Here is a 23,256-nt window from a genome sequence, read left to right on the forward strand (position 1 = left end):
CGCTCAGGGACATTTAAGCAGAAGTCAGTAAGGTGGCATCCAAGCCATTGTTGGGGTAGTTAAGGAAATATAATCTCACTGCGAAGCCAGAGGCTGGGGGTGAGTAGCAGGAATGTGGAACAGTCTAAAGGCTAAATACGGAAATAAACACATTCATCCCTTCAACTGGTATTGACTGAGTGCTTATTATGGAACACAAACATACGTGAACAAAACAGGGTAAGGGGGAGAACAGTTAAGCGAGAAAGAAAAATTATCAGGTACTGTAGGTTCGTTTTTAAAAATAAAATAGGCGAGGTGCTAGCATGCTGGAGGAGTCTACTTTAGACGGAGTGCTCAGCAAGGACCACAAGCTGGGACCTGGAAGATGAGAAGGAAGAGCATGCAAAGGTGACAAGGCCAGAGTGCTTGGTACGTACGAAAAACAGAGAGGTCAGTGTGGCTGGAGTACTGAGCAGGAGGGCAGTGCGGTGCGATAGGAGGGAAGGTGGCCAGTGACCAGATTGGATGGAGCCCTGGAAGCCAGAGCAAGGCATTCGGATTTTATTCTACTGTGATGGGAAACCAGTAGAAGATTGCAAGCAGAAGAATGGGCTGCTCTACAAATGTGTTTGAAAGTCCAGCCTGGGCACTATGTGAGAAGTAGCTTGCAGGGAATGCAGAGAAGAAGCAGGACGACTTGGAGGCCAATGCAAATGGTAGCCATTGCCTTAGTACAGGAGACCACGAGTAGGGCAGAGTTTCTCAGCCTCGAAACCACTGACATTTTGGACCAGATGTTGTGGAGGGCTGGTCTGTGCACTGCAGTCTTGCTGTATCCTTGGCTTCTACTTATACTAGATGCCAGAAGCAATCTATGGAAAACAAAACTGTCTTCAGACATTGCCCAATGTCCCCAGAGCGCAAAACTACCCCTGCTGCGAATGACTAGACTGGGCTATAAGCTTGGAGGTGACAAGACTGGTAGAGTCTGAAATATTTTGAATGAAGACATGACAGGATTTGCTGATATGAATAGATACAGAGTGCGACAGAAGACAAGCGTCACTGATAACCTAATTCCATGGGTTTGAACCTGGGTAACTGGAAGAATGAGGATGACGTGTAGAGCAGCAGGGAAGGCTACCGGAGGAGGGAATCAATAGCGCTTCTTTTGGACATCTTACATTTGAGACTTTTGTTAGGCACACACGTGGAAATGGCAAACAGACAGCTGAAGTTCCAAGGAAATACTGGAGTTAGATATATAAATGTAGTAGTTATTCACATACATATACAGATGTAGATGATATAGATAATAGATAAATGCTGGAAAAATGAGTACATATTTATATAATCAGATAGCAGACTGGCAGATAGGTAGACAGCATTTGCGACTGGTTAAGGTCACCTAAAAAGAGCGTGAAGTTAGAGGCAGAGGGCTCCACAGACAAAGTCCAAGGACATTCTAGTAGTTAAAGATATGGAAAGGAACAAAGGATATTCATTGAGTCAGAATTGCCACTGTGGTAGGTAGGAGTAAAATCATAATAATCGAGTGTGATTTAAGCCAAGAGGGAAAATGACTTAAAAATAGGAATAATTGCTCGTCGCAAATGGTGCTAAGACATCAAGTACAATGACAACAGAGAGGTCCCCACTGTCAACACAAAGTTCACTGATGACTTGACACGAGCAGATTTAATGAAATGTCCCAACAATGTGGGTGAGGAGATTCAGCTACTGTTTCTAAGCCAACAAGAGAACTGGAGTACTTTCTAAACTGTTTTGAAGCTTTTATCTACAACAACGTGAGGGAAGCAGGGCTGACATATTTTCCACGTAGGAATAGTTTGCAAGGGGCACATCAGGGTTAAGAATCACTAAATAGAAGGTTCTTGCTAAAATTTTTCCAGACAGGTTGCCCATAAAAGCCTTTAAGAAGGGATTCAAATGAAAGGGGCACCGAAGTTCTTCAGACTGAAAAAGCAATCATAGATCATACTAATGAGGCATGGAAACTTAGGTTACACCAGAGCAGACTCTTCTCCAAACATGCCCTGGATTGATGACCCAAATCTCCCCTGTGAATAAAACGTACTCATCCCACCAGGCCCCATCTTTCAGCAATAGGGGAGACAGTGAGGTTCAGCACAAAAGAAATTGCTATCATTCTACCAGACTAATTTAGAATCAGAACACCCTCCCTAGGAGTGGTGGGGACCAGCATAGCCTAAACCTGCCGTCCTGTGAATCTAAGTGTGGGGTCATCCCTGGATGGAAGGCAAAATAAATATCCTGGAGATCAGACCCCAGACAACTGATCAGGAAAAATCAGACACAAGTCCAACCACTCTCCTTTGGACTAGGGCCACTCTAGGTGAGCCTTGACAAATCCTGACACATGAACAAGTGAACTTGAAGCCAGCCAGCTTGTGAGCTCACAGAAAGAAACTCATTTGGCTTTTGGTGCCTTTTTTATAACCATCCATTAGTTGTCCAATTATATGTGAAAGGCTCCAAAATAATCCCTGTGGATTGGTTCTTCTGGCAAAATCATTCAACGATTTGGATCTAAAAATGTTTCATCATCTTGGCCACTACCACAGAATTCCATTAGCTAATAGTTGCTTCTTTGTGCTCTGGTACTTAGTATGAATCTGAAAATGTCCACACGGTGGTTCTCACTGCTTGCTGGGGCCATTTGAAATTGAAAAGGCCCCATTAATTCTATTCCCAAGTCTGGCATTATGCTAAACAGTACACCATTTCCCTTAGAAAACACAGCATAAAAGTAGGGAGCAATTGAGAGCAGCAGAGCTTCTCAACCCTGGCTGGAGGCTAGAATCACCTGGGCAGAGAGGCTACTTTACAGCCCTTACTCCCAGTACCTCCCAGATTGACCTACTTTTAATTTTATGCACTTTCTTCCCAACCCGTTTGCAGGTCAGGACCATGTACATCTTAAGTGCTCAACAGGCACGTGTTGAATGCATCTGTGAACCCACTGGCAGTGGGTGTGCAGGTCAAGATGCTAGGAAGCTGGGGGCAGAGGAGAGAGGTGATGGATCCAGGAACTCACCAGTCCATGGCAGGAACTGAGGGCTGCAGTGCCGATTCTGGTGCCCTGCTGCAGAACCGTGCCCCTGAGATGGCAGGGGGGGCCCGAGGAAGCCACCATCTTAACATGAGAGAGGTTCCCGTATCTCCTCTCCACGAAGTAGCTTTTGGAAAGAAATCCCCGATTGACCGTCAAGTTAAAAAACAGGTCCTCCTCCTCATGTGAAATTCTGTAGTACACTCGGTCCTCTGAGCCATCCAAGTCTCTCTTCCTCCTGCTGCTGGTGAAGGGGTGGTGCAAGCCATAGGACAGAAAGTGACCGCTGGCATCTACTTGGACAGGGGCCACCACGTGGTATTCGGGCAGGGCCTTGAGGACATGCTCTGTAAGAAAAGGAGACACAGAACGAAACTGAGCGAGATCCCTGCTGAGTCCATAGCAAGACAAGGCATTCCTGTTTGGAACTTAGATGTTAGCTTCCAAAATGTTGATTGCGAAACCCCACTGTTGACGTGACGTTTCACTGTCCCTTCCACCACACCAATGCTGTTGACGTGAAATTGCCTGAACTGACACGGGACGCCCTCCTCCATGACTTGTGGTCTTTTGAGCTGACACCAAAGCATAGCTCTGCATGTCAGATGTTTTCCCAAAGACAAATGAAGGCGTGAATTAATTCATAAGGAAGGCTGTTCAGAAGAAGGCAGAATCAGTGTGATGAACAGGAACATTTCAAATTAAGAGTTCATGAATACAAATCACAGCACTTCAGTGTTTGTTATAAGGAGTATAAATGCCTCAGGAATGTTCTGTTAAGTCAGGCTGAAGGAAAAATGCAAAAAACCAGTAAACCCATCACCAATTATAGCCGAAGTGTTCCGTAATGTAGCAAAGAGTACTTAAAGAAACTTGAGTGTTTTTTTTTCTATTTTTACAAAATATATGCAATGAAAGGGTAAGCAATTATATTAGAATCCAAAGCATGGGTTCAAAATTGCCACTTTAACAATGCAAAACAGGAACACCTATTCCTTCCACACACAAGAAAACATATGTCTTTTGATTTAAATTTAGATCCCCACAACTGCCTCATTTTGGTGTCAGAGAATAACGAGAAATCTCAGTATCAGGGAATCATCACCACTCTGGATTACAGACTACTTAAAGCAAACCATTAACCAACTTACTAAGATAAACTTATCTTTTGCTTGAGGTGGGGAAAAAAAATTAGAGAGAGAGAGAAATCAAAACCAGGAATGGAGCGAGAGGGAGGGAGGGAGGGAAGAAAAGAGGAAGGGAGGAAAAGAGGAAAAGAGAAAGAGAGGAAGAGAAGACGGAGAACGGGAAAAAATTCTACTTGCCATCTCACAGCTGTACTTGCACTTTCTAACTTGTATTACTCTGCTTGTGTTACTTTACCAACTCCTACCCGGTTCACACGAAAATAAGACCTAGCCGGACCATCAGCTCTAATGCGTCTTTTGAAGCTAAAAATTAATATAAGACCAGGTATTTATTATATTATGTTATATTATATTATATTATATTATATTATATTATATTATACCCGGCCTTATAGTAAAATAAGACTGGGTCTTATATTAATTTTTGCACCAAAAGACGCATTAGAGCTGATGGTCCAGCTAGGTCTTATTTTCAGGGAAACATGGTATGTTGCTTGCATTCTCTATCAATATCCTGTTTATTCTTGTTCATGCTTTAAAGTCCAATCCCAATATTCCCTCTTCTCTCTCCTACTGTCCCTGGTTGAAGTTCTCACTCCCTCCTCTGAACTCTCCATGTCCTTTCTTTCTGTAGCTCCCAGAATAGCCTTATTTTACAATACCTTTCATAATACTATTTATCCCCCAACCTTTTGGAGGCCAGAATCCTGTCCATCACAGGTGGCTGATTCATCTGTGGGATATAGCAGTGAACACATTTCTGGCTGGTTAATTAAAAGAACTGAACCTGATGGGGTACAATTATAAAAGACCTTTTTTTCCCCGAGACAATCACCTTCAAACACACTTTGTGGAGTTTTTCATCTCTGCCTTGGATGAAATATGGGACAGAGCACAGAGTTTTCACTCTTACATACCAACAAACTGTCTCAATTTTTAGGTGTAAAACGTCCAGACCCACTGCTTGTAACTGCAGCAGTTAGGAGCAACAGACCACAGAGCAACATGGACAGACCTTACAAACAATGCTCAGTGAAAATGAGAAACAAAACCAATTAATACAGAGCCATTTACATTCATGGAAAATACAAGTACACAAAAACAATACTACAAAGTTTGCCAGGACATATGCAAACAAAAACTACATATGGAACCCATTAAAATGGTTTTCTGTGAGGAAGCATGGAAGTGGGGAATGGAGACAAAACAATGCATAAAGAAATAAAACAAGAAAGGGAGTTTGCACAAATTGACGATGCTCCTGTGTCATGAACTAGGAGTCAAAATGACTGAGTCCTCTGTGTTGCCCGCTCCCCAAGGACTATCTGCACCTCTTTAGTATCAGAGCTTCACTGCCCTTCCAAGTTCAGACCTCAGGAGAGGAACGGCTGGGTTAGGTGAGGCAGATGTCGTCGGCTTCTGTTAGCATTTCTCCCATGTTTCTTTTCTCTTCTACTTGCAATGATGCGTGGCTCCTCCAGCGTTAGAGGAGTAGAGGAATGTCAGGGGCAGGAAAAGCCTTATGCAACTGAGTGTAGCCGTCATCTTGCACTGACCCTTGTGTGTGGTCAGTGTCCGGATGCTGACTCCCTCTCGCAAGGGAAGCCCCTATGTTCCTTACAGCGCCTGTCTCTGAAGACAGATCTCAAAGAGTTAAACATGATTTTTAAAAATGAAAGCACCTCCAATACGTGGTGATGGAAAGAGAACTGACTCTGAGTGGTGAACACACAATGTGATATATAGATGATATGTTACAGAATTGCACACCCGAAATCTATGTAATTTTACTAATAATTGTCACCCCAATAAACTTTAATTAAAAAAAAAATGAAAGCACCTATTGCCCAAAGAATAAAAGAGCAAACAAATGTACAGCTTTTTACCAAGTTGCTTTTCATCTAATGGATTTTTAAGAGAGCCAGCATAAGGTGGATGTACAATAGATACTATAACGATAACAATAATTATAGCCACTTAATGAGCATTTGCTATGATCCAGGTACCATAAATCTCTCCTCATTCAATACTCACAATAACCCTGTGATATAGATTATTATCCCCATTTCACAGATAAAGAAACTGAGTCTAAGTGGGGGACACAGAGCCAATCTGCAATATTACTAGGATTAAAATCTTGTGCTTCCTGTTTCAATATAATGTTCTTACCACTGTACTTCCTGTACATAAGCAGGTGCACTTGGCAGAGAGTATAACAGACTAGAGGTAACAGTCATTGCTCCGGCAATGATGATCTGACAAAAAAAAAAACAACTGCCTGGTTTCATTAAGAGGCCTCAATTTGCTCAGCAATAAATGGAAACAATAACTGCCTTTTTATCAGCAGAGTAATGGGAGATAAAGCCGGTTCTGCCTCTCGATTTTATTGCAAAGGAGGCAGCTAAGCCATGTCAACCCATAGGTGTGGATGGAAATAGGAGGCCATGTACGGAGTATGGTTTATGTTGGTGGCTCAACTATAGTCGCCTCGGCTACACCTTGGGCATAACAATAACAGTATCCACCTCCTAGCGTGGTGTGAGGACCCAGTGTATTCATCTGTGTAGTGGATTCAGAACAGTGCTTGACAAATAGCACTCACCAGCTATTCCTGGTAGTAAAGACAGAAACCTGGCCGCCAGGGATCAGTGTGGCCATACATATATGGACCCTCCAAGCAGAGTAGGGAAGAAACCTGAACTCACCTTGGCTTCCTCTCAGTTGGCATTTAGTTTGGAAGATTAGGTAGCTATACCCTTGGACAACAGAAAGCAGAGTTCAGAGGGGCTATGACAGGCATGGAGAAATACGATGTCAGGAAATAGTAACAGCTCATAATTTTTACCATTTCTAGGTCAAGCACAGCAGTAACACTACACCACCTCGGCCTTATCTAATGCTGACAGTTCTCAGGGGTTGGTATTAATGAAGGGTAGCCCTTATCTTAGGCTCCACTCCCACCTCTGTAAAAGAACAAAAAACAATAAAGAGGGGTGAGGATTCGTGCTGGCCCCCGGAGCCCACCTTTCTAAGCTCCGTCCTCACGGCTTCTCAAGGGTCCACCACTGAGCACCAGATACAAGGCTGAGGAGAGGCTGAGACACACGGGAATGACATCAGAGTCTGCACTCGGGTTTATGGAAATAAATTACAAGCCCTGAATACTTTGATTTGCCTTGTTTAAAATTCGATTTGAAATCCTTGAACACAAATTCTGGTATTTCGTGAGAAACTTGAAGCCTGTTGGCGCAAGCACTTTTAAAAATACAAAAGACAAAGTGACCTTTTGCCCTCTGCTTAGAAAGAAAGGAGAGAGGTGAGAGAATATGTACCTGCCAGTTTTTATAAATTGTAGGATAAATCTATATTTATTCTTCATGTTTATTTCTATTGTAGAGAGCAACTGAATTTCTAAGACTCCTTGCTGGAAAAGGGCAATGAAACTCCTACAATGGAAGTTTATTTTCATTACTATCTTCTACGGCTGTTGTAACCTTTCAACTGTATTTTTATTACAGAAAACCGCAAATGTGGAAATGTTGTGGAGAATTGTTGGTCCCTTCAAAGTGGTAAAAAAAATACCACAGGAGGTTGGATTTGCTCCCTTGCCCCACGAAAACTTACCTGTAGACCATAATTGCTCATTATTTCTGACACAAATAAAATATCAAAACTGTGAAGTCTCTTTTCACATTAAGAAAATACCTGAAATCATTTTCTACTGGCAGAATTTATTGTGTTTGAAAATGGCAGAAATACATGATTATAACATTTGTGTTGAAACACACTGCAACACTTCCAGCACTCTTGCACCAGTCTATGCAGCCCAAAGCACAATGTCTCACAGGGGATCAAGTGCCTGTCTTGTTGATTGCATGGAGTTGTCGGGAGCAAACGAGATCACAGAAGTGACGCGTGACTTGTAAACAGTACAAGGAATAACAAACCTACGGGGGTATCATTGGCTGTAGAAAAGAGGCAGCATGTTGTATGCAAGAGTAATATTTCCCATTGTTCTGCTTATTGGCTGGGAACCTGTCATTCCACAAGTGAACAATACGGAAAGAATACTGAGCAGAGTTTGTCAAATCTGCCTGCTTCTAGTCCCAGAAAGGGCTGGGTTTATCTCCTTATCCTTCCTTGGTCTAAAATCCAGACTGGGCCCAACCAACCCTTTGAATTAGAAGGAACCTTAATGGTTACCTGGGTTCTGAACGTGTTTCCCACTGTGGGGCCCTGTGCAATTGCCTTCACCCCTCTGGTGAAGTAGCAAGTGGTAGGGGCTCGATAAATATATGTTGATTAACAGACTGACCACCTAGGACTTCCATGCCTCATCTGTAAAAATAAGATGGACGGGAGAGATGACATCTAAAGTAACTTACAAGTTTAAGTGCTCTGCATTTGGGTGCAATTCAAAAATGTTGTCAGAGTACAAATGGCAGTCTAGGGAGATTGACTAATCCTGAAGCAGCAGGCAGGTCATTTGGAAGCAAAACCCAGGTCATCCTATTCCCAGGAAACCTTACAAATTTCCTTCTCTCAACTTAGTCCTAAATGGAACTCTGCTCAGAAATTTCTCCTTTGCGTAAAATGTGGATTACTCTCAAATCCACTGGTGAGTTGATTAAGAACAAATATTTGGAGTAAACAGGCTTTTAAAATCTGAAATTGTTTTTAAACCCTAAAATGTCTATGCATGGCTAAAAAGCTCGGAGCGCTTTACAGCTATTTTTCAATATTAAATACTCTCAGTTCATACCCCTAAACGTGACCAGGGAAAACAATCACCTCCCACTTTCCAGAGAAGAGAAAGCAAGACCCAATGGTGTCAACTCCACACTAAGCTGAACGCGCTTACAAATAAGATGTGGAGCAGGCAGGACTGGAAACCAACCCAGGAGAATGTGTGTCTGCACCAAACCATCTCCAAACGCCCTGGGAAGTGCTCACAGGCTTTGTTTGTGCTGCCGCAGAAGAGAGACTTTTCACAAAGGGGCTGTTTTTCAAAGAACAACAAACGCTGCTATTTTAAACTTGGGGATGGAAGACTGTATCTGGACCGTTTACACAAGCAAGTGCTGGCTGATTGACATCGAATCCCAGTGTTTGTGGGCTCCACTTTCCAAGGAAAGCAAAGGGACTTGCTTCTGATGGTTCTTGAAGTCTCAGCAGATGAGCTCTCTAGCGGTTTTAAACTTTGCAACACAAGCAGAAATCCCTGGGTGGAAATCCTAAACAAGGACAGGCTGGTGACGTTTGCCACCTAAGTGGTCTTGGGGAGTAAAAAGGGGTCAGAAAGCTATGGCAGCTACCCAAGACTTGAGCACAGTCAGCAGACACAGGACTTAAGGGATGCTAATGCAGGAGTCTGTGTGTGTGCATGTGTGGGGGTGTGCGTTGTCCCCCCATTACTCTATTATTGCTATAGAGTAATGCTGCTTGACTTTAAGAGGCCAGCCTCTGGAGTCAGCCTACCTGGGTTCAAAACCTCACTCCACCACTAGCTTGGACCATAAACTCTCCATACTTCAGCGGCCTCATCTGTCAAACAGGAATGGTAACAAAGATCCCTGCACAGCAGGGCTGTAGTGGGTGGTCAGCGGACTGACACACACAGAGAGCCTTAGCAGTCTTGGCATATGGAACATTCTCCAAGCCATGCAGGCCATCACCACTGCCAGGACTGTTTTCTCCCAGAGGTACAATGAACTCCCCCAAAACAGGGAAGCGTCTCTGACCTTTCCAAGTGCAATAAAATACCAGAGGCAACACCACCACCCTGCCGGGATGTAAGCTTAAAAATAATAAATAATAATAACAAATTGTCTATCACAATTCCTCCAGTGCTTTCTATGGCATTATGAGTTTCCCATAACTCAGAAAGCGTCGCAGCTGGCTGTAATCAGGAAGGCAGAACAGGGAAAGGTGAGCCCCTAAGGTAGTAAATTTTCCCCAAAAGGACTGTAATTTTAAAACACAGCCCTAAATCTTTCCAGGAAACCAAAACACAGCCAAGATCACTCAGCAGGAGGGCAGAATCACATTTCCTCTTCCTTGACCAGAAAAGTTTAAAAGTAACTAGAAACACTGCAATGCCTGCCAGGAGCCAGTTGGAACATTTTGCAAAAAATCATTTTCCATATTCAGAATCTGAAAAACAGGGGGACTGAAACAGTGCAGCCTTCAGAGGAGACAAAAGAGAAAGGTGGGGGTGGTTACCAGCTACCTCTGGAGTCTTGACTGCAGCAGCTTCAGTGTAAAAGAGATCACCATACTCACCTTTCAGTAAGAATTAAGGAATCACCACTGAAACACTGAATTCTGAGAAACCCTCTGTCACTAAGCTCCCAGCTCCGATTTCCTTACAACTCAGCCCAAAGGCTCTGCAGAGTTCAGCTGAGTGGGGGAAGGGAAAAGGGAGCCACCAACTTTCCACACATTTTACCACTAAGATTTCCAAAGGAAATGAAGCGAAGTCACCAACCTTGCCTGCTGTCCCGGAAGCGGAAGCGCACCTGGTCTGGCTGAGGGTATGTCCCAAGGCATAGGCCCCCCAAGTTCAGAAGCTGAGCCACCACCGAGAAGGTTGCAAGCCAGCTCCTCTGGGCACATGGCATGATTCAGTTGTCGGGGAGAAGAAAAGTCACCACGTTTTAGCTCTCAGCTCAAGAAATTGAGTCCTTGCCTGTGGCCGAGCAGGGAGACGCAGGGGTGCATGGTCCAGGAGTGGGACTGGAGCGGCTGCAAAGCTGCCCAGATCTCCTTTCCCTTTTTTAAGCAGCAAGGGGCTAGTTACCTTGATTTCCCCTCCCTCCTCCTGAAAGGGGAGTGATTTTAGCTGACAGCGTCTGCTTTGCGCGGGGTGTGGAATGGGTTGGAGAGTGAGGGCGCAGCCCACCCCAGGTCCCCACCCCTCTGCCTTCTGTGCCGGGCCTCGCAGCCAGCTAGCTCCACGCATCTTCCTCGGGGACTCCCACCCCCGCGCTCCTCCGGCCCCGCCCAGAGCCCGGGCGAGCCGGCCAAATAGGGGAGCCCCGCGAGAGCCACCCTGGGCGGGACTCCCAGTGAGAGGCCCCCTGGCCAGCCCCCCACCAGGCCTAAACAGCGGAAAATGTGGCGCACAGAAACGGGGCAGGGGGAACCCACTCCCCCACCCTCCCCAGCTCAGCGCTGCCCCCTTTCCTGCCTTCCTCCTCCCAGTTCCCGAACTTTTCCTAACATTGCTCTCTCTCTACGGAGACTCCTCAGCTAGTCAGACTTCTCTGGAATCTCTTCCAGGGCAAGCTAGGACTCCCATTTGAAAAAGTAATAGACAGTTTTTTTCTATTTGCCAAGTCATACAGAGGGAAACGGTCCGTCCGAGCCAATCTGCTGGATTGACCCTGGACAAGTCCCTTCCTCTGTACCAAAGGTGCTGGGACCAAATGATTACAAACCACTCTGAGTCTGCAGCTCTCTCTGGTGCTGTCCTGCTTTTGCAACCCCACCCTTTCTAGCCCACCTCCGCTCACCCAAAAGGAAACCAGGAGAGTGCAGGAAGTCAGTCAGTCCAAGAAGGTGAGGAGGTCTTTCTCCAGTTCATCGGAACTGACTGCCCCCCCCCCACCCCAGCGAGTGGGTGTCCATTCAGAGGCCCAAGCTTTACATCACTGAGGGAATGCCACAAACCAGGGAGCTTGCCAGGCTTCCTGAGAATTTACTGAGATAATCCAGCCAAGATTTTGCACCTCTGGACTGAAACGGGCCTCCTTACTCCTTCCAGGAAGAATTTGACCCTGTATTGGTTCTCCATGGCTTCCAGCCAACCATGTGTTCAGCAAGAGGTTCCAGATACCAGCCCATCCAACCTTGCCCAGAGCTGGGGCGGCTACATCAAAGCAGTGACTCAAGTGCAAGCTGGTCCTCATAGGCCTGGGTGGAGAGTCTGCAGAACTTCAGCCTGGATACATACATACACACCACGACATTCCAAGGGATATATATTAGTTTCCTTTATTGCCGTTACAAATTCCGATATACTTGGCAACTTTAAACAACACAAATTTATAATCTTACAGGGCTCACTGGGCTAAAACCAAGGAGGTGTTAGCACAGCTGCACTCCTTTCTGGAGACTCTGGGGGGAAATCCATTTTCTTGCTTTTTCCAGCTTTTAGAGGCTTCCCATATTCCTTGGCTCATGGCCCTCTTCCCCCATTTTCAAAGCCAGCAATGGCCAGTTGAGTCTTTCATGGCATACCACCACACCACTATTTCTTTTTCCTCCCATTCCACTTATAAGGACCCTTGTGACTACACGGGGCCCACCAGGATCATCCAGGGTAATCTCCTCATCTAAAAATCAGCTCATGAGCAACCTTAATTCCATCTGCAACATGTATGCCCCTTGCCATGTAGCATAACATGTTATATTATGTCATCTTGGGCCAGTCATAGAACTGCTAGAAAAGGCAAGAAAAATCAGTAACGTAAAAAATCAAGACTGTGTACTACCCAGGAGGCTTACTGACAACGTCACGTCTGTGAAATATCTGCCAAACATACACAGCCTGATTCTAATAATAAGGAAATCAGACACACCGAAATTGAGGGCTAGTCTGCAAAATAACTGGCTTTTTCTCTTCTAAAGGCTGTGAAAGTCAAAGGAAAACTGCAAAACCGTTCAAGCTTGAAGGAGACCAAAGAGATAGGACAACTAAATGCAACACACAATTCTGAATCCGATCCTTTTGTTACAAAGGACGTTGTTGGAACAATTAGTGAAGCTTGAAAGGGGAGAGCGTGGTTGTACGATATGAGTGTTAATTCCTTGATACTGATGCTTGTGGGTATGTAGAAGAACATCCTTCTTTGTTAGAGATTCCCATTAGAGTCTTTGGAGGGCAGGGGGCGTCCACTTGACAACTTACTCTCAAATGATTCAGAACACAAACTTTTTTTTTTTAACTTCACTTCCAACCTTTCTGTAAATTAGATTATTTCTAAACAAACAAACAAAAAAAACCCCATCAAATGTAACAATTTGGTCTCATTCTTTAAAATAATTGACACGTAGTGGAGACAGTATAGAATTGGAAACTAGAGAAACCTAACAATGAGAAGTTAGTGATCAATTAAGTGGGTCTCTGAGCACCCAGGCTGACAGCTGTGGATTTTACCATTGTCAGACTGGTCCTATGTTGGTCCTGAACCACATGGGCACCAGCCCCTTTATTTCATTCTGCCTTAAAGATTAAGTCTGAATTAAAGAAGAGTGTATCTATTGTTCCCAAGCCGAGGAAGAAATTAGGGATGGTGTGAATCAGGGAACCTTTGAGAGCTTCTCCCTTAGCAAAAAGAAAATACTTAATTTATTCATTCAACAATACTTATTGACTGCCTACTATGTCCAGGCATTGGGAATATAGCAATGAATAAAATAGTGAGAGACTCTTTCCTCAGGCTTGCGTATGCTCTAGTTTGGGTTGTGAGAAGCAGAGGGATAGAGAGATATAAGCAAGTAAATATGTAATACATAAGATAATGATAAGAACAACAGAGAACAGTAAGCAGGCTAAGGGAGTGATTGAGAGGGTGGGTTCTTGTTTTACAAAGGGGGGTTATTTTTTAAGGAGTGATTCACTAGCTTAAACTGGAGATAAGGACAGGAAAAGAGTCCTGGCTCTACATACTTGATTGCACAGAAGTAAAAAATGGAAGAGAGACCAAACATTGAGTAACAATAACTCCTAGTCCACTCACTAGTCAATGCAGCTCAATTCATGCCCTTGAAATCTGACCAGATTAGAAATTCTCTCATGGAAAACGGTGTCAGGAAGGGATGGGAGGACCAAGGAATGTCCACAACCTTAGTTTACCCCACTCTTTATATTCTCTTAACCCTCTGAGCTCAACCACAGCCTGTGAGTAGCCGGGGCTCGGGTTCTCCTCCTTAAAAGAGGAGAGCAGCTGAGAGTCAGGGATCCTACTCTGGTCCCAGAGGGCCACTCCCCTATATCTGTCACTGTTTTGGGGTATCCTCCTGGGATCATTGAGAGCCGAACATCAGCTGTGTCCCCAAGAAACTTTGGAGTAAAGGAGTTCAGTTCAGGTAGCAATAAGGACTATACCACAATAGTGTGCACTCTTTTTTTCCCCGGCTTTATTGAGGTATAATTGACATACAATAAACTGCACATGTTTAAAGTTACAATTTTATAAGTGTCGACATACTATATACACCTGTGAAACCATCATAAGTTTTGACGTGTGTGTGTGTGTGTGTATGTGTGTGTGTGTGTAACCAGAAGTTTCCTCTCACCCCTTTGTAATCCTTTCTTACTTGCATCACCCCCAACCACAGTGGCTGCTCTCCTTTCTGTTGCTGGAGATTGGTTAGCATTTCTAGAATTTTATATAAATTGAGTCATGTAGTGTGTACTCACTTTTATCTGCCTTCTTTCAGTCAGCATAATTATTTGAGATTCATCGATGTTTTGTTTGTTGACACTTTGCTCCATTTTATTATTTCTGCATAGTATTCCATTGTATGGATCTACCACAATTAGTCTATTCATTCACCTTGTCACTGACTTATCTGCTGACCATTGGAAAAATGATGGAGAGAAAAATGGTCACGGACATTTAGCCTACAATCGGGCAGATGTATGCATACCACTAATTCATGTTAAAGATCTTTCCTTGCAGCCGAGGAAGCAAGGTCCCTAAGTGCTCCAACAATTGCATTTCAATGGGCAGTGTGTGTTTCTCTTCAGGATAAAGTAAGTAACTTTAAGACGTACACATCAAAATAATAAAAAAAATCGGCTTTGAAGTTAACACTGGATTAAGATAAAAGTTCTCTTTATGGTTTTGTAGAGTCTCAACAGAGCTGGCCCACACTGCCAGACAGAGGTTAGGTTATCTCCACAGCCACGAGATGAATATGTGCGGCACTTTAATTCTTCAGAGCACAGAAAGCCAGACTGTGCTCTCAAAGACCCTTTCCTGAGGCCCAGGGGACAGCCAACTGAGGGCTAGATGCCTCTCCTAACACCTTTATCCGCCTCGGCCCTGCTATCCAAAGGGTGCCCGCCAGGATTTCCTCCGTGGCAAGGAGGCCTCTTTTGATGCTTCATAGTCCCTCTGAATGTTGCAGATAACACCACCTCACACTATTACTAATAGTTACTTGTTTTGCTGTCTTGTTAAATCTGCACCAAGTCTCCTGAGAGGCCGTGGGGAGCAAAGGGTTGTATTGATTCAGTCACTGCTTCCTGCAGTAAAGTGATGGCTGTGATCAGATTAAGATGTTGTGCTTCATCTTTTGAAGGTAAGAGGGGTGATGTGTGTATGGATAGACTGATGAAGTCTTTGAAACCTGGTGTGAGAATATTAGGTGCACAGGATAAGTTTATTGAATGGTGTAAGGCAGAGAGGGGTCTGTGAAGGACTCGTAGAAAGAAGTGATGCTATCAAGTGGTGAATAGAAAGTGGGCAACTGAGATGCATGTCAGACAGTAAGTAAGATTCAAGTTAATGAACCTCATAATTCATTATGATTGATTTTCTACTTGATTATAAACTGTAGGTACAGGGACTATGCTTTATTCATTTGTGCATTTCTCTCAAAGATAAAAAATGGAAAATGAATATTTGACCAGTGGATGGGTGTGGATGGGCGAATTAGTGGGGAATGATCTGGGGGAATAATCTGTTTTGAGGCCCAAGGAGACGTCCCTCTACTAAAGAGTTGACTTCCTCTCCTAACTCCCACCAGACCTTGGGAAATAGATTCTGGTTTTACTGTTAGACTTTTCCTTCCTCTCATTGACCTCAAGGATAAACATTCTCCTTTATGGATTTGCTTAAAGCAAACATAACTATTTAAATCACCAGTCGCTGCAGCAGAAAGAGATTTGCTCATATTGACCTAAGGAACACTTATTACCACAGAAATGCTGTATGTACCTCAGTAGAATGGGGGGTATTGGCCGGTGCTCAGGGGATGATGGCAGTGTTGAGTACCCCCTCTTTGCACATGATTTTGGCTCCAGAATCTAACCTTGGAATATAGACTATAGAGAAGAAAGAGGAACCAATGGCGGCCCTCTGCTGGTGAGCATTTTGGTAAGTGGGACCCAGATCTATACACAGTTTTATTCAGGGGGAGGGGATGCGATATTTATAATTTACTTCAAAATATTTTATTGTCAATAATATTAGTATGGAAATGGAGATCCAAGATGGTGGAATAGATAAACGCTGTGCCTGCTTCCTTCCATAAACACATTAAAATTACAACTAAATAATAAAACTATTGTCAGACAGGGTGTCACGTGGGGTCTCTGGTCCCACTCCCCACATAAGAATGCAGGACATGGTGAGGCCAAAAAGGAACACCCACGGAGCCATAGATAGGGGAGTCATACCACTATATTCTCACTGGCGGCTGGGTTGGAGACACAGGGAGAAAATATCCGCCAGTACCCCAACAAGGTGTCTTCCTGCACCCTAGTCTCGCTGGCGGCCGGGCAAGACACAGGAAGCAGTAGCCACACAATGTGCAATCCACCATCCACTTTTCTGCCTGCCAACCAACCAACCCACCAAGGCAGTCATAGCAGTTATATCTGTGGCTAATTGGCTAACTGGTTACAGCTGATGGCTGTCTACTACGCGAGCCAGCACCTCTCCACGTGAGGCCGAGAGCCTGGAAACTGCTCTCTGGGACTCTGTCCCCACACTATCAGCCTGGAGAACTATCCGAAATCTGGCTGAACAGAAGTTTTATAACTAAGCATGTAAAGAAGAAGCCATGTCAAGATTGGTAGCAAGGACAGAGATGCTAACCAGGCTGGTCCCAAACCTCCGTGTAGCAGTTGAAAATAGGGAGGATACCTTGGCTGTGGAGGTTCCCCCTGGAGGAGCGAAGGACCCCAGCCCCACTCCAGTTACCCCAGGCCGGAGTACTAATGCTGGGAAGAGGAGCCCCCACAACATCTACCTGTGAAAAACAGTGTTCCAACCATCCCAGTGGGATGGAAAGCTACGGGAAGCACAGATGTCCTCTTAAACTGCCCGTACACAGACTCACTCACCTAAAGGCACTCACCTTGGGAGGGATGGTGACTCAGAGAGCGTCAGAGGCATACAGGGAGCAGACTGAGGTGTGTGGCTTCAACACCAGGGCTAGAGGACAGTCCCATTTTTCCTGTGAGGGATCCTTCTCCTGTGCAGCCAGGCAGGCAGCCAGGCAGGCAGCCGCCATCTTTAATGTGTTGAGCCCGCCCCCTCTGCTTACGGCCAAATCTGAATCTGATTGGTCTGGTGAGCTCCAGGGCTCCATCCTGCTGACTCACTGGGACCCCACCCCACCCAACTCCCCCAACCTTGAGAATGGTTAGATAATATTTCACCAAAAGTTCACACTACCAGTCAGCAACTAAAAATACTTCAACTATCTTTATCTCTGATAAACACCAGATGTTTCTTAACTACAGTATTGAAGCTATGTGGCTTGATGAAGATATTGTAGAGACACTCCCCAACCTTATACAAACAGGATATAAATATCCAGCAAAAGAGATTTCCATTCTCAACCTTGATGGAATAACAGGAATGCAATCGGCCCTTTCAACTTAAACAACTGGAAAAATAATGGGTAACATATGTGAAATAATGGTTTTCATACATCAGACAACAAGCAGCACAGGACAACAATCCTGAGAGAAAGCAAACAAGTGATGTGAGCCCGATACTTATTTAGCTTACGGTAGAGAGAGTTTCCAGGCTGTAGTGCAGGGAGGGGGACCCCACACAGCTCAGTGGTCTCTCTGAATTCAGGAGACGATTAAGAAATTAAAGGAAGCCAAAGTAGCTAGGAGTTTGCAGGACAGACTATGAAAAAGTGGAGACCTAGGTTCCCAGACAGGAGAGAGCTGCGTAGAGAGAGTTTCAGAAATGTGGAAGGGATCCCCTCACGTCTTTAACTGAGTACTGTTCAGCGCAGGCATGCGAACAAACTTTCTGCAGCAGGAGAAAAAGAGAAAACATTGGAAGGCTTCAGGTGGAACAGTTCCAGTAATTATATAGGGCCAGAAATAGTTTGCTGGGAAAAGCCTGGTAGTAGTACACAGGGCGTCAGAAGGATATTGCCTTGTTAGTGGGGCAAAATTAGACCTGGAATAGAGGTTGGCCTGGCCTCACCTAACACAACTTAAATGCAAGCCTCCAAAAGACCAAACCTGTGTACAGTAACTTAAATATGACCCCAAACCAAATGCAAGACTATTTAAAGAATAAATATCATAAACCTAACAAGGTAAAATTCACCATGTGTGTCATCCAATTAAAAATTTAAAAAAAGGTCAAGCATACAAAGAAGAGGAAAATGCAGTCCAAAATGAGGAGAAAAAGCAATTAAGTCAATAGGAACAGACCCAGAAATGACACTGATGATAGAATTAGTCGATAAGGCTATTTTTTAAGTTATAATAATTACATTTTTAGGTTTAAGAAGGTAGAAGGAAGCATGAACATATTAAGGAGAGATGCAAAAAAAGACCCAAATCAAACTTCTAGGAATCAAAAAAAAAAACCAATAATGTGTGAGATGAAAACTACGCGACGTGATATTACTAGCTGATTAGGCAGTGCAGAAGAAAATACCAGTGAAACATAGAAACTATCCAAAACAAAACACACATATAAAAAGACTGAGAAAAACAACAACAACTCTGTATCAGGGAGCTGTGAAACACCTTCAAGCAGCCTAATGTACACGTAATTGAAGTTCACAAAAGGGTTCGGGGGGACCGAAGACTATTGGAAGAAATAATGGCCAGAAATTTTTCAAATTTGATGAAGACCATAAACTGTTATATCCAAGAAGTTTAATAAATGCCAGATACAAAAACACTTCGTGCAAGATGCTACCTAGATTCACTGAGCCTACAGAACGGGGTGTATGATTCTTTTGTTTATGCTCACAAATGGATGTGTGTGGCAGAATTTTTTATGGGATATGCTTCTTTGAAACCTGGTAGAAAGGTGGAGGGAGGGGACCAAGATCATCCCTTAACCCACCTCCCACTATGGTGACTATTGATTTTTAACAAAGAGACCTAAAAGCTGTACAAGAAAAGCCAATCTAAGTTAGGTTGCCATGATGGAAGTGGGAGGAGTCTAGGGGCTGATACTCAAACATTCCTCATTGACTTTGTAATTGTTTGACCTCTGTGTGAATGCTACAATGGCTCCTCTGATCATGAGTAAGTGAGCAAGGAAAAGAATGGAAATGTCAGCTCCAAGCTGAATATGAAGCAACTAGGAGAACTTATGAATGGATGCTCCCATTTTGTTCCTGATTGTCACAAGCAAGCCTAGAAGTTAATAGGGAATCAATATAATCTGTGCCATTCTTAAAAAACAAACAAACAAACAAACAAACAGGGATGGTTTTTAGCCTTGGCCACATGTGAGAATAACCTGGGGAAATAACATTTGACTCTCACTCCAGACCTATTCAATCAGAATTCCTAGGGGAAGGAATCCAGGGATTGGAATGTTTTTAAGCACCTCAAGAGATCCTAAGACAACTGAAGAAGGTTATTCTGCCACAGAAATTTTGCTCTGTTTCATTTTTTTCTCAGACAGGCATTCATAACCTTAGAAGGGAAAAGGAGTCAGTCCCATACCTGCACTCCCTCCCTCCTGTCCTGTCTGTGTTATCCGTGCTTCCTTCCGTTAAGGGGAAGCACAGCTAACAGGTTTTGCTTTAATGCATTTCAGAGTAAAAATTGGAGGAAAGCTACTTCTTTGTTTTAGAATAGTCATTCTCGAACTTTAGCTCATCAAAATCACCTGGAGGGCTTGCTCCCCGCCAGATTGCTAGGCCTGCCCCCAGAGTGTCTGACTGAGTAGGTATTGGGCAGGGCCTGAGAACTTGCATGTCTAACAGCTCCCACGTGATGCTGCAGCTGGCTGGGACCACATTTTGAGAACCACTATTTTAGGTGATTAGGTTGAGTTTTTTTCCTCAACAGTGAAAGAAACAGAGTTTCAATAATTAATAAAGTGCTCAACCCCAGAAGATTGTGAACTTTAGGAACTGGGATAGGAGGAAGGTTGGAGATTTCAGAAGGGGTTCAGGGCCTGCCTGAATGCAGCCTCCCAGAGCAAAGATGACTGTATGGGTGTCTTGTGACATCAGGACCATAACATTAGGACACTCAACAGAAGACTCCAGAATGTAGCGTGAAAAATGAAGCTGGCAGTGGAACGGTCCAATTTGTTAGGCCAGTCAGCCCTGGACAAGCAGCAGGAGCAGCAATGTGGCACCACGACGAAAGGGTCAGGGCCCTCCCTCTCTGGCAGGGGCCTAGGGTGCAGCCCCAGTGAAGGGCAGAAAGTCACCAACGTTGACTGGTCTTGATTGATTTCTCTCCAACTTAGTTAAGGGAGCCTTAAGCCAGGTTTAATTTGATTTAGAAAAATAATTCAATGGGACAATTTTTTTTGCTCTCAGAATGTTGTAAAGTAATCCAGACTTTGTTTTAATATCTTCTGATGAATCAAGTTTCCATTAACTCTTTAATTGCCAAGCTGTGTGGAACATAGGGAGGAAGACTGGAGAAGCATTTGAGACGGATTACCGCAGGACATCCAACTGGGACTTGCTTTCTTATTGTTGAATGCATGTTAGTGGTCAGTAAAGAAATGGAACTAATGACTCATGCATGGATTCAAGCTGCATATAATTTTCCAGGCACGATGTCAGAAACTGAGGATACAAAGATGGATTAAATATGGAATCTAGTTCTCAGAGGTATTCAGTTTAGAGAAGGGCTAGTTGTTTATTATTTTCTGTCTGAGACAGTAATAAGCATGATAATAAATGTTCATAAAAAGTCCTATGGGAGCACAGAAAGAGTGACTAATTCTGTCTAGAAAATATTAGGAATAAGAAAATCTTTCAAAAAGGAAATAATGTGTGGGTTGAACCTTGAAGAATAAGTAGTAGTTCAGCCGTCAGGCAACAGGGAGAGAAAACAAATGTCCATTTAGGTAAAGAGGACACAGTGGACAAAGTGGTGAGGGAGATTGCTTATCAAAATATGGGGGGATGACTAGTAGGGTAGTGTCAGTGCAATTCAGTGTTAGGGTGTTGTGGTTGGTGGAAAGAAGTTGACCAGTGGTGCAATAGAAGGTGGGACCATATTGAGAAGACCCCATATTCATATTTGACTGGTATGAGCAAGTATAACAGTAGAGAATTTTTAAAAAATGTTTATATATCTCCATACCTACTGGTTAACTCTACCCCAAGCCCCCTGAGTAGCCTCACTCTGGGCTGTTCTGTTCCTCTCTTGAGACTCTTTCCATCATCTCTCTATGATCCCACAGCGAAAAGGTTAATCCCTGACAAAGCAGGGGTCCTCCACGTATTTCTGCTCTTATGTTTAATATTCCCAATAATTTAGAATTAACTTCCTTGTCTTTGTCTAGTATATTGAGTTCACAGCTTAAAATTTCTATTGTTTTAAATTATCCAGTTTGTGGTAATTTGTTACAGCAACCCTGGGAAAATAATACCATGTCCAAATAAACGTGTAATGTGAATGGTTATCATTGTTTCTATTATTCATATTTTGTCATTGTTGTTGTTGTTTTTATGTCTCCGAACACCTAACGTTTTGCTTTGTGCATAGTAGGAACTCAGTTTATAATCATGGTAGAGTAAAAGATCTGTGATGTCTGCATTCTGCAGCGCTCTCTGGGAGCCATGCTTAGGAACAGCATCTCCTGAGGGCTCAGTCTGATCGGTGCTGGCGAGTACTGAAGGCCCGGCATACCTCAGGAGCAAATGCTCCTGGTCCAACAATGAAGAAAATATCACCTATTGGGCTTAAGTGTGATTTTAGGGAAACTCAGCAAGACCCATTCTTTTCCCTTGCTTCCAATCCCAGTATGTGATAAATCATCACTGGACATTAATTCTTCTTCGGCACTTAAATATTTTTACACAGAGAGTTAGAAAAGGAATCAAAATTCAGATGTTCCCAAACTTGGGATAAAATTAGTGTCACCTGGAAGAATATGTTTAAAATCCGCATTCTCTGGTCCCTTTCTAACTCCACCGAGAATCAGAATCTCTGGGGCTGATGTGGAGCGAGAGGAGGGCTGCAAGCGCCCCAGCTCACTCTGATGTCACCTGCTCAGCACCTATTCTCAGAATAGTTGAAAACCACAATTCCTTCCATGTACAGATAAGGCAACTGAGGCAAAAGGCTTTCAGGGTATGCCCTAGATTTCCTTGTTTTTCAACAGAACTTGAAATAATTTTTAAAAAGAGAGAGAAATTTGATGGAGGAAGAAATAGTAAAAAAAAAAAAAATGAAGTGAGAAGAGAGCTTAAAGGTGAGGCTACTAAAGCAGGGATAAGGGGTGTCAACAGAAGCAGCCAAGAGCAGAGCTCAGCTTCTTTTCATTAGGTTAACAGCTGTTGAAAGGTGGTTTGGTTTGGTTTGGTTTTTACCAAAGCTCTGGCACCCCCTAGCGGATAAGATGAGCAGTCCAGAGTCTACAGAGAAACGTGTTCTCTATGCAACGGTGTTCTCTAGCTTTAGAATCAAAGATTGCTTTCGTTTCCCTTCGTGTTTTGGGTAACATTGTTTCTTTTTTACTAAGCTTTTTTTCTATCCTCTCTGCTTTAAAGTTATATCCTCCTTATCTCTGTCAATAAAGTCGCGAGCCCTGCAGGACTAAAGACAATTATGCTTAAGATACTTTTGTTTCAGTTTAGTTCCACACAGTGAAGAAAGCATTTCAAATTTCTGAAGTCGATCCAAAAAAGTGTAAATTACACTAGAGCAGTTGATCTGGCATTTAAGTAAATCTCACTTTTAGAATTAAAATGGTTTACGCTAGTTCCCTTTGCCCAACGAAACTTAGAATGACTTCTAAGTAAATTCTAACACCTGGTAAAGAGATTTGATCATGACAGTATTGGAAATAGGGTGCTGGTGGTTCAAAACAGCCCTGTGGAATC

The 23,256-nt window shown here is 43.6% G+C and overlaps 1 protein-coding gene across 1 annotated transcript in view; it reads right to left on the reverse strand.

The window, feature by feature from the left end:
* Positions 1 to 10,955, reverse strand: part of ADAMTS12 (ADAM metallopeptidase with thrombospondin type 1 motif 12) — a 271,688-nt gene extending 260,733 nt beyond the window's left edge. Inside the window, exons 1-2 of the mRNA XM_033109831.1 lie at positions 10,712 to 10,955; positions 3,062 to 3,423 (exon numbers count right to left, since the gene is read on the reverse strand). Of these exons, the coding sequence (XP_032965722.1) occupies positions 3,062 to 3,423; positions 10,712 to 10,844 (495 nt within the window). The 5' untranslated portion in view covers positions 10,845 to 10,955. The remainder of the gene's footprint in view (positions 1 to 3,061; positions 3,424 to 10,711) is intronic.
* Positions 10,956 to 23,256: the final 12,301 nt, after the last annotated feature.

The sequence above is a fragment of the Rhinolophus ferrumequinum genome, chromosome 7 (assembly GCF_004115265.2).
Source record: "Rhinolophus ferrumequinum isolate MPI-CBG mRhiFer1 chromosome 7, mRhiFer1_v1.p, whole genome shotgun sequence".
NCBI lineage: Eukaryota > Metazoa > Chordata > Mammalia > Chiroptera > Rhinolophidae > Rhinolophus > Rhinolophus ferrumequinum.